The 13176-nt window shown below is 33.3% G+C and overlaps 1 protein-coding gene across 1 annotated transcript in view; it reads left to right on the forward strand.

Moving 5' to 3' along the window:
• LOC149786364 (sacsin-like) overlaps window positions 1–13176 on the forward strand; it is a 61828-nt gene that overhangs the window by 21442 nt on the left and 27210 nt on the right. Inside the window, exons 3-5 of the mRNA XM_089975926.1 lie at window positions 75–181; window positions 729–809; window positions 6360–6487. Of these exons, the coding sequence (XP_089832052.1) occupies window positions 79–181; window positions 729–809; window positions 6360–6487 (312 nt within the window). The 5' untranslated portion in view covers window positions 75–78. The remainder of the gene's footprint in view (window positions 1–74; window positions 182–728; window positions 810–6359; window positions 6488–13176) is intronic.

A 13176-nucleotide genomic window follows, 5' to 3' on the forward strand; every position in this document is an offset into this window, starting at 1 on the left:
AATGATTTGTTAAGGAAACATTACTTGATAGTCAGTAAACACCATTCATTTCATTATTCCATGTCATCCTGTAGATCAATGGAGGACTGTAAAAAAGATGGTCGTGGTGGAAAGAGAAAAAGACCAGCTGAAACCCCTGTAAGAGAAACAGATGATGAAGAAGTGGAAGAAAGTACTGATGGTTGGTTGATTATTTGACTGCCAAATACAGAAATTATTTGCAGCTTATTATAATTCCTTCTGAGGGCACAGATGATGACTTTGAGTGGGCTTTAAGGCAGAAGAAACAAGCCAAAGATTATTGAAGCTTAAAACAAATGAATTATTGAGTGTGTTGTTCATATTTTAATTAGCAATTTTATATGACCGCATGTTTGCTTTATCATCCAACACAAAAGCCAAGAGGTTGAATTTGATAAACATTTTATTTTCTGTTTAGGCTTTAATGATGCATTCTATAGAATAAAAATTACATTCAACACTGACCAACACATTCCAAGAAAACAATCAGAAAAAAAGATTAAGATTTTTAATTGACTTCAATAGGGTGCTGTAACAGTTGTTTGGGTAAATTAGTGTAGTGATACCATGACTGTGTGGTAAAGTCACACCTGTCTAATGACATTGCTTTTTCTGTATCTGCAGCAAACATTAAAACATAAGAATTGTGAAGATTGGTTGCATTTATTCTGGTATAGTTTGTTCCAGAGTATTATTTATCTTTTAAGGTTGTGGCCATAGTGGAAAGAGAAAAAGACAAGTTAAAGCCCCTGGACAAGAAACAGAAGAAGTGGAAGAAAGTACTGATGGTTAGTTACCTATGCCAACCATATTTATTTCACTTTCTTCTATATAAATTATTTGCAACTTACTACAAAAGCTTTTGAAGGCACAGATATTGACTTTGAGTGGGCTTTCAGGTGGAAGAAACAAGTCAGAGATCATATTGGTACAAAACAAGTGAATTATCGACCGTGATATACAGATTCTTGTAGCACTTTTATATGTCTGCATGTTTGTTTTGTCATCCTACACAAAAGGCACGATACCTTGAAAATATCTGGGGCCCTGAGTGGCTGAGTGGTCTAAAGTGCTTGCCTTTACAGATCAATGCCATCTCACCTTTGTCCATGTGGCTTTATGTCTCAGGCTCAGCCAATGTGGACATGTGAGAAATATTGCCAATTGCTGCCTTTGGTTTGGTTATTCTTGCTGGGGTTTTCTTGGGTTCATTCTCCACCAGTTATACTGGCCACCATGCATAGACTATCATGTGCTGAAAATGGTGTTAAACCCATCACAACAATAACAACCTTGAAAATATGACATAAGTTGCACCAATCGAATGACTTTCCTTTTTTCTCATTCTGTATCAGGGGCCCCAAGTGGCCGAGTGGTCTAAAGCACTCTCCATTATGGATCACTGCCAGCTCACCTCTTTCTGCATGGGTTCGAGTCTTGGATTCGGCCAATGTGGGTATGTGAGAAAGCTTGCCAGTAGCTTCTTGTGGGTTGGTAGTTCTTTCTGGGGTTTTCCCGGGTTCTTCCTCCACCATTAATACTGGCTGCCATGTATAGCCTATCATGTGCTGAAAAATGGCGTTAAACCCAGAACAACATCATGTCTGTATCAAACATTATAGCATAAATATGAAGTTTGACTGAATTTGCTTCAGTATTGTTTGTTCCAGAGTTTAATTTATCTTATAAGTACTGGTCATAGTGGAGTGCCATGTGATGCTCATAGGCAATAGATATAGGGTAGTGGTCTAAGTGGAGTGCCTTGTGATGTCATAGGCAATAAATATAAGGCAGCTGTCAATGTGGAGTGACTTGTGATGCCATAGGGAATAAATATATAATAGTGGTCAAAGTGGAGTGCCTTGTGATGCCATAGGCAATAAATATAAAGCAGCTGTCAGTGTTGAGTGACTTATGATGCCATTGGCAATAAATCTAAGGTCCAATCACAAGAATCCACTTGCCATTCTTGTCAGATAACGAAGCTTAAAACTACTGATTTAGAATATATTTATTTAAATAAATCAGCATTTGATTTCTAATTTATTAAAATAAATTATTAAATAAATCATCTGTCCACTGGCACAAGTTTATTTGTCAGAACATATTTAAACTGTTGAGAATAGTGAATTTTAAGTTTTAATGCCAGCCATGCAAACCAAATAGTATATTCCTCACAACTGACCAGACAATGAGCCCAAATATGATATTTCACAGGTCTCTGCCTCATATGGAAGGGACAAATCAGTGTTTTTTTTTAATCAGAAAATAGTCAAGAAATGTTTTGTGTAATAATTGGTGTCAAGACAAACAGATTACTACTGTTGTTATGGTGACAGATTGAAAAAAAAATAACCAAAGGACACAATTTGGTAGAACAAAACCAAGCACATTTGCCTATTCACATTGTAGCAGCACTGAAAGGGTCAAATAAAATACACTGGATAACAAATTTGAAGTGAAATCATTATTACATCTTTATAAAGGTAAATAGATGGAGAGCTATGTGAACCTGTGTCAAACTGATTTGAATAGTATGGGGGTAGGTAAATTTGTAGAGAAAAAAATCTTTGTAAAATTTGATGCTGTCTGCCTGAAAAAGGAAAAGCTTCATTTATTTAGCATTACCTTCCTCAAATATTAACAAACTAACATGTTAACTAATTTATTTTGGTCCATAATCAGACTCATGTTATATTGGGAACCAAGTTAATGTGGGGGTTACATGACCAAACTCATCTTGTATTGGGAAGCATTGTATATTTGGAGATCAGAAACTAAATTCATGTTGTATTGGGAACTATGTTATAGTGGGGAATCCATGACCAAACTTGATACTAATAAGTATAACAGACAACAATATGCATACAAATTAAGACTTTATATTGATACTTGATACTAATATGTATAGCAGACAACAATATGCATACAAATTAAGACTTTATATTGGTACTTGATACTTATGTGTATAAAAGACTACAATGTGCATACAAATTAAGACTTGATATTGGTACTTGATACTTATGTGTATAAAAGACTACAATGTGCATACAAATTAAGACTTGATATTGGTACTTGATACTTATATGTATAAAAGACTACAATGTGCATACAAATTAAGACTTGATATTGGTACTTGATACTTTTATGTATAAAAGACTACAATATGCATACAAATTAAGACTTGATATTGGTACTTGATACTAATAAGTATAATAGACTACAATATGCATACAAATTAAGACTTGATATTGGCCCTTGATACTTATATGGATAACAGACAACAATATGCATACTACAATTGAAATATGGATAACTGAGAACAATCTGGTCATCTTAAATGACGGGTCAAACACTAGATTAAACCCTGAGGATGGCACTCTCTCAGCCATAGACCTAACCATCACTACCCCAAAATTGGCTCAAGTCACACATTGGTGGGTGGATCAAGAAGATATGTAGGAAGTGACCATTTCCCCATCACAATCAATATTCAAACAAAAACTCAACGCATTCCAAATGAAACCCCACCTAAATGGAGGTACCAACAGGCAGACTGGGACCAATTCCAGTTATTATTAGCTAGAATAAATCCAGATAACTTAGAAAGCCCAAATATTGACATGTATTATGATAACATAACAGACACAATTATAGAGGCAGCTAACCGATGCATCCCAAAGACAACTAATATCCAAAATAAAAACCCTGTACCATGGTGGACTAAACAGTGCACTATAGCACATAAAGACAAAAAAAGGGCCTTAAATAAATATAAATGCACCAAAAATTCTATCTACTTCCAGCAATATAAAGATAAAGAAAAAGCACTAAAACAAACTTTAAAAACTGCTAAAATTAATCTATGGCAAACCTTTTGTTCTGAACTGAGTCTTAAATCAAACTGGAAACAAACATTGGACAAGATAAAAGCCATAAAATGGAAAGCAACTACCTCAGCCCCAAAAATTAAAAATGCCATAACAAATAAAGATAAGGTAGACCTCCAAGCAAAGCATTTTTCAAACATGAGTAGCAACAATAACCACACCAGAAACTTTCAAGAACACAAAAAACTAATGGAGGAAACCCAACCACAAATGTTTCAAGACCATGGAACAAAAGAATCTCACCTACATAGTGACATCACAGTACATGAATGGGAGATAGCCCTACGATCCAAAAACGAAACATACCCTGGTAAGGATAAGTTAGGTTACATTATTTATAAGAAATCTACCTATCAATATAACAAAAGCCATAATCAAACTCTTTAATAGGATATGGGATAAAGGCCAACTACCCACCAAATGGAAACAGGCCATAGTAATACCAATCCCCAAGCTAGGTAAAGATCCCAACAACATAAATTCGTACCGACCCGTCTCCCTTACAAACAATATTTGCAAATTAATGGAGAGAATAATCACAAATAGGTTAATACGCCACCTAGAAACCAATAACCTACTCTCCATAAATCAATGTGGCTTTCGAAACAAACGGTCCACCACTGACTAACTTTTCAGATTGGAAACAGACATGAAACTCGCTTTTAACGCACATAGGAAAACTGATCACAACCTTATAGCTGTTTTTCTAGACCTAGAAAAAGCGTTCGACCTAGTATGGACCAATGGACTAATGGCCAAATTAAACCAATTTGGAATAACAGGACGCTTGTTAAACTGGATTGGCAATTTCCTCACAGGCTGGAAAATTACCACAAGAATAGGCAACACCCATTCGGAAAAATTTTCACTTGAAAATGGAACACCGCAAGGCAGTGTAATAAGTCCCCTACTATTTAACCTAATGGTAAACGACCTTGACCTCAATGCAGCCTCCACAAAAGTAAACTTGTCACAATTGGCATATGGAGGAATGGAAATCCTGTCAATAAAACAGTAGTTAAAGAAATCCAGCAGAGCCTAGACAACATAGGGAGATGGGTGGACAAACGGGGTTTCAAAATATCTCATGAAAAAACTGTGGCAATCATATTCACCCCCAAACTAAATAACAACCTAGTCTATCCAAACTTCTATATACAAAATCAATTAATCAAATACGTAACAGTAGTAAAATTCCTAGGAATGCTCTATGAGTAACCACCTCACATGGAAACAGCACATTGAACAACTCACCCAGAATTGTAACAAAGATCTGAATTTACTCAGGAACATCACATGGACTGACTGGGGATCCAACCAGGAAACCCTCCTCACGATATATAAAACCCTAATTAGATCAAAACTGGATTTTGGTTGCCAAGCATATAACTCGGCTAAGCAACCTGTACTACAAAACCTTGACACTATCCAGAGAAAAGCCTTACTATTATGCACAGGAACACTCTCCTCAACATCATTAGAAGAACTACAAACACTAATAGGAGAACTACCCTTAAAATTACGTAGGCAAGAACTACTACTCCGATACTCCATTCGATTAGATACCCACCAAGACAACCATCCCACTAAAATAGCTATAAGCAAGTGTAAAGTTGTCTTAAAACCCAAAATCATACCCACCACACCAAGTGGCAAAGTAATCCTTGAACTAAGAGAAAAGATACCTCTACTAAAAAAGCAGGTAACAAACAATACAGACTAGAACAAATCACCATGGTTACAAAAACCACCAAGGATTACATTGAAGCTACCAAATTAGGGAATAAAGAAGGACAACAAAACTTACTAAAACCTGTACTGGTAAATGAAATCAACTAAAAATACCCGGACTATGTTAAAATATATACCAGTGGATCAAAAACAAACAACCCACCAAGAACAGAAGCAGCAATAGTCATCCCTGAATTCAATATACAAACGTGATCCAGATTACCTGACTATTGCTCCATTTACACCACTGAATTCTGGGCTATACTTGAATCACTACAATGGATCAAAGACAACCAAATACCTAAAGCAGTCATTATAAGCGATTCCCTAAGTGTTATCAGATCGATCCAAAATCGCAATACACACTCTTAACAGGCTACAATATGCATACAAATTAAGACTTGATATTGGCCCTTGATACTTATATCAACAGACTACAGTATGTGTGGAAATTAAAACCTGACTTTGTTATGTGATACTGATATTTATAATGGACTAAAATATGTGTACAAATTAAGACTTGATATTGGTACTTGATTCTGATATGTAGAATAGACTACAATATGTGTGCAAATACATGGAATAAAATTGATTATCTTATTGTTTACAGGTTGATGGCGAATTCTACTAAATACAAATTAACTTAATAAGTTTAGTAGTATAGATCAACTTTACTTGAACCACTTGTACTTTAAATTGTTTCTTAATCACATTCAGAGAGTGATGACTCATCGGATGAAAATGGATCTGACGTATTGGAGCAGTCCGGTATGATAAGACCTTCATTAATCAAAGATCTCAAGAACATCCTCTCTGAGTACCCTGATGATGGACAAATTATCAAAGTAAGATTTCTAGTCTGGAAGTTATAACTATAAATCTGATGATGGACAAATTATCAAAGTAAGATTTCTAGTCTGGAAGTTGTAACTATAAATCTGTTTATAACCCTCACCCAGATTTGTTATGGCATAATGCAGAATCAAGCACCCATATTGGTCATAACATAATGTTGGATTCAGCATCCAGCTCTGCCATGGAGTAATGCAGAATCAAGCACCCAGCTCTGCCATGGAATAATGTAGGTTTGCATCCAGCTCTGCCATGGAATAATGCAGAATCAAGCACCCAGCTCTGACATTAAATAATGTAGAATCCAGCACCAAGATCTGCTGTGACATGCAGAATCCATTAGCCAGATTTGTCATTGAATAATGTAGAATACAGCACCAAGATCTGCCATGACATGCATGATCCAGTAGCCAGGTTTGTCATTGAATAATGTAGAATCCAGCACCAAGATCTGCCATGACATGCAGGATCCAGTAGCCAGATTTGTCATTGAATAATGTAGAATCCAGCACCAAGATCTGCCATGACATGCAGGATCCATTAGCCAGATTTGTCATGGCATAATGAAGGATGCAGCACCTGGATATGCAGTGGCATAATGCAAACACTGCACTAGCATTTCTAAAAAGAAACCTCAGACACTGACTGCAGACATGTAGATGAACTGCCTATCTAGCACTAGTCAGATCCGTGTTAGAATATGGTTGTGTTGTCTGGGATCCGTACTACATTAAAGATGTTGATAGAATCGAGAATATTCAACACCAGTCAGCAAGATTTATATCTGGTGGCTACAAAACCAGAGAAGCAGGATGTGTCACCAAACTATTAAGTGACCTGGGTCTACCCTACTCCAGAACAGGCAGAATAGGATTAGTTTGACATATCTCTATAAAGTAGTTGAGGGGTTAGTGCCAGCTCTCTCACCAAGTATGTTTTTAAAACCATTAAGACAAAAAAGCCAGATTAAAAGCCAAATCTATTCCAAATTTTGAAAGTATAAACATTGTAGAAAAACTAGTATCATATAATAGTAGATATTTTGTAGTTGAGCAGTGTAGAACAGAACAATTTAGAAATACTTTGTGAAAACAATTGTGGACTGGAATCATCTGAGTCACAATCTGTGCACGCAATCAGTGGAGAGCTTCAGGACAGCTCTTGAACAATACTACTAACTTTCTAGTGTCTCTCTTTTCCGGTGCAAATGTATGCTGTAACTGGCCCTGTACTGTACACATTCAGATTCCGATGCAAAATTTACGCCGCAACTGGCCCTGCACTGTACACATTTAGATTCAGAATGCAGCACCCAGATCTGCTCTGGCATATTGCAGGATCCAACACCCAGATCTGTCATGGCATAATGCAGGATCCAGCACCCAGACCTGCCATAGCATATTGCAGGATCCAGCACTCAGACCTGGCATAGTATAATGCAGGATCCAGCACCCAGATCTGTCATGGCATAATACATGATCAGCACTCAGATTTGCAATGGCACAATGTAGGATTCAGCAGCCAAATTGGCCATGGCATAATACATGATCCAGCACCCAGATCTGCCATGGCATAATTGAGGCTGCAGCTGACTCACAATAGTCGAATGTGTTCCCTTGAAATGATGAGTTAACATAGCTCTAAATAAACAGCACATTTGACTAAAAATACATAAAGAAATTTTGTTATGAATTCACCTTACACAAAACAACTTAATTTCAAGCACTGTAAACATGTATTGCCCCTGCTGTAAGCACAGTCCATGTTTTATGATGGTATATTTGATTGGTATAAACTTTGGTATTTGTACAGGCTCCATGTGTTTGTGCATATTTTAAATAATCTTATTTGATCACTGTGAGAATACTTACTAAGAGCCATATAATCAATTCACCTTTGGGGGGCCCCAAGTGGCCAAGTGGTCTAAAGCGCTCATCTCTACTGATGACTGCCATCATTCCTCTGTCTCAGAGTTGGCTAATGTAGATATGTGAGAAAGCTGCCAGTAACCTCCCAAGTGAGAAAGCTGCCACTAACTTTCTGTGGGTCGGTGGTTCTTGCCAGTTTTAATGGTTTCTTCCTCCACCAGTTATACTGGTTACTATATATAGTCTATCATGTGTTGAGAAATGGTATTAAGCACCAAAACAACAACAATGAATCTATCTTGAATTGACCTCGATTACCTATATGTTTGATGCTTTCAGAAAGGCATACTTAACCCTCTCAGTGCCAAGCCCATTTTTAAAAGTACCAGACAGTGAACATTGCATAATCATGATAGAATGTCATATAAAACAAAATGATGTAATGCACACTTTACTGAATATTAATTTACTGATAGTTGATTAATTTAAGTGTTGAATGCTGCTACACTGAATGATCACCTGACCTATTCAAAATCATACCCTACTTTCAATCTTGGAAAGTAATTACCTGAGAGAATTAAGATCTACTTAAGAACTAATTTTTTTATTCCTTACAAATTTAAAACTATGCATTATTAATGCTTTGCAATTTGGAAAAATGTGGTCATTTAAGACAAGTAGTGTATTAAATCCATTGTATAATTTGGGATATAGTGTAGCCTAATGAACATAAATTTTAAATCAGTTGTATAATTTGGGATATAGTGTAGCCTAATGAACATAAATTAAATCAGTTTTATAATTTGGGATATAGCATAGCCTTAAAAAATGAACATAAATTAAATCCATTGTATAATTTGGGATATAGTGTAGCCTAATGAACATAAATTAAATCCATTATATAATTTGGGATATAGTGTAGCCTAATGAACATAAATTAAATCAGTTGTATAATTTGGGATATAGTGTAGCCTAATGAACATAAATTAAATCAGTTGTATAATTTGGGATATAGCATAGCCTTAAAAAAATGAACATAAATTAAATCCATTGTATAATTTGGGATATAGTGTAGCCTAATGAACATAAATTAAATCAGTTGTATAATTTGGGATATAGTGTAGCCTAATGAACATAAATTAAATCAGTTGTATAATTTGGGATATAGCATAGCCTTAAAAAAATGAACATAAATTAAATCCATTGTATAATTTGGGATATAGTGTAGCCTAATGAACATAAATTAAATCCATTATATAATTTGGGATATAGTGTAGCCTAATGAACATAAATTAAATCAGTTGTATAATTTGGGATATAGTGTAGCCTAATGAACATAAATTAAATCAGTTGTATAATTTGGGATATAGCATAGCCTTAAAAAAATTAACATAAATTAAATCCATTGTATAATTTGGGATATAGTGTAGCCTAATGAACATAAATTAAAATCCATTATATAATTTGGGATATAATGTAGCCTAATGAACATAAATTAAATCAGTTGTTTAATTTGGGATATAGCATAGCCTTAAAAAAATGAACATAAATTAAATCCATTGTATAATTTGGGATATAGTGTAGCCTAATAAACATAAATTAAATCAGTTGTATAATTTGGGATATAGTGTAGCCTAATGAACATAAATTAAATCAGTTGTATAATTTGGGATATAGCATAGCCTTAAAAAAATGAACATAAATTAAATCCATTGTATAATTTGGGATATAGTGTAGCCTAATGAACATAAATTAAATCAGTTGTATAATTTGGGATATAGTGTAGCCTAATGAACATAAATTAAATCAGTTGTATAATTGGGATATAGTATAGCCTAATGAACATAAATTAAATCCATTGTATAATTTGGGATATAGTGTAGCCTAATGAACATAAATTAAATCCATTGTATAATTTGGGATATAGCATAGCCTTAAAAAAATGAACATAAATCCATTGTATAATTTGGGATATAGTGTAGCCTAATGAATATAAATTAAATCCATTGTATAATTTGGGATATAGTGTAGCCTAATGAACATAAATTAAATCAGTTGTATAATTTGGGATATAGCATAGCCTTAAAAAAATGAACATAAATTAAATCCATTGTATAATTTGGGATATAGTGTAGCCTAATGAACATAAATTAAATCCATTATATAATTTGGGATATAGTGTAGCCTAATGAACATAAATTAAATCAGTTGTATAATTTGGGATATAGTGTAGCCTAATGAACATAAATTAAATCCATTGTATAATTTGGGATATAGCATAGCCTTAAAAAAATGAACATAAATCCATTGTATAATTTGGGATATAGTGTAGCCTAATGAATATAAATTAAATCCATTGTATAATTTGGGATATAGTGTAGCCTAATGAACATAAATTAAATCAGTTGTATAATTTGGGATATAGCATAGCCTTAAAAAAATGAACATAAATTAAATCCATTGTATAATTTGGGATATAGTGTAGCCTAATGAACATAAATTAAATCCATTATATAATTTGGGATATAGTGTAGCCTAATGAACATAAATTAAATCAGTTGTATAATTTGGGATATAGTGTAGCCTAATGAACATAAATTAAATCAGTTGTATAATTTGGGATATAGCATAGCCTTAAAAAAATGAACATAAATTAAATCCATTGTATAATTTGGGATATAGTGTAGCCTAATGAACATAAATTAAATCCATTATATAATTTGGGATATAATGTAGCCTAATGAACATAAATTAAATCAGTTGTATAATTTGGGATATAGTGTAGCCTAATGAACATAAATTAAATCAGTTGTATAATTTGGGATATAGCATAGCCTTAAAAAAATGAACATAAATTAAATCCATTGTATAATTTGGGATATAGTGTAGCCTAATGAACATAAATTAAATCAGTTGTATAATTTGGGATATAGTGTAGCCTAATGAACATAATTAAATCAGTTGTATAATTTGGGATATAGTATAGCCTAATGAACATAAATTAAATCCATTGTATAATTTGGGATATAGTGTAGCCTAATGAACATAAATTAAATCCATTGTATAATTTGGGATATAGTGTAGCCTAATGAATATAAATTAAATCAGTTGTATAATTTGGGATATAGCATAGCCTTAAAAAAATGAACATGAATTAAATCCATTGTATAATTTGGGATATAGTGTAGCCTGATGAACATAAATTAAATCAGTTGTATAATTTGGGATATAGTATAGCCTAATGAACATAAATTAAATCCATTGCATAATTTGGGATATAGTATAGCCTAATGAACATAAATTAAATCCATTGTATAATTTGGGATATAGTGTAGCCTAATAAACATAAATTAAATCCATTGTATAATTTGGGATATAGTGTAGCCTAATGAACATAAATTAAATCAGTTGTATAATTTGGGATATAGCATAGCCTTAAAAAAATGAACATAAATTAAATCCATTGTATAATTTGGGATATAGCGTAGCCTAATGAACATAAATTAAATCCATTGTATAATTTGGGATATAGTGTAGCCTAATAAATATAAATTAAATCCATTGTATAATTTGGGATATAGAATAGCCTAATGAACATAAATTAAATCCATTGTATAATTTGGGATATAGAATAGCCTAATGAACATAAATTAAATCCATTGTAGAATCTGGGATATAGAATAGCCTAATGAACATAAATTAAATCCATTGTATAATTTGGGATATAGTGTAGCCTAATGAACATTATGTGCATTGGTGTGATGCAACCTCTTGCACTGGTAAAATTGAAATGTCAGTGCATGTATATTGTATGCAATAAGCAAGATACTGACCACAACAAGGGAAGTGTCTTTACTCTTGAAATAATAATGTAGTCTGAATGGAAGTGTCTTTACCCTTGACATTTGAAATAATAATGTAGTCTGAATGGAAGTCTCTTTACCCTTGACATTTGAAATAATAATGTAGTCAGAATGGAAGCATCTTTACCCTTGACATATGAAATAATAATGTAGTCTGAACTGAAGTGTCTTTACCCTTGATTCTTGTTTGATTCACATTAGAATCGTATTTAAGATGTTAGCAATTTGACTAAGCAAAAATGCAATAAAAATTAACACCCAGACAACTCTTATATTGAATTTTGACTTATGAGTGCAGTATATGATCTTTAATTTATGCCCAGAAACAGCAGTGTTGTCAAAACAACCAAAATATAATTTATATTTAAAATTAGTCATATTGACATGTGTATATACTTAAAATTAGTCATATTGACATGTGTATATACTTAAAATTAGTCATATTGACATGTGTATATACTTAAAATTAGTCATATTGACATGTGTATTACCCTAGTAGATTCCAGACATTTTTTGTCATACATTCTGATGACGAAATAGTTTTAGGCTAGTCATGTTGTTCAATAGATGCTATTCCATTATTTATGTTAAATTATCAATTACATAATCCCAATTTTATGAAATAAAGATTTTTCTTTTTTATGGTCAAACTCCTTTCAGCTTAGGAATCTGGATTTGGTCCTGCCTGTCTGTGCATATGTCTGTATATTTGTCTCAAGAAGCATGTTAACAAGATTGCATTACAACTGGTCTATGTAGAAAATTTTGCTTTTTTGTAGATAATCTGATCATGTTTTGGTGTCATTACAGCAATTCAACATTTGTAAAAAAATTGTGAACTATTGGACTTAAATGTCTTAGACATAAACCTTTCAAAAAGATAAAAGCAAAATCCAGATGATGTAGATTTATTATGTTTAATAGGCATATGTCTGTCTGTCTGTATGTATG

This window comes from Sinohyriopsis cumingii, chromosome 12 (assembly GCF_028554795.1).
Source record: "Sinohyriopsis cumingii isolate HCF-2022 chromosome 12, ASM2855479v2, whole genome shotgun sequence".
NCBI classification, from domain to species: domain Eukaryota; kingdom Metazoa; phylum Mollusca; class Bivalvia; order Unionida; family Unionidae; genus Sinohyriopsis; species Sinohyriopsis cumingii.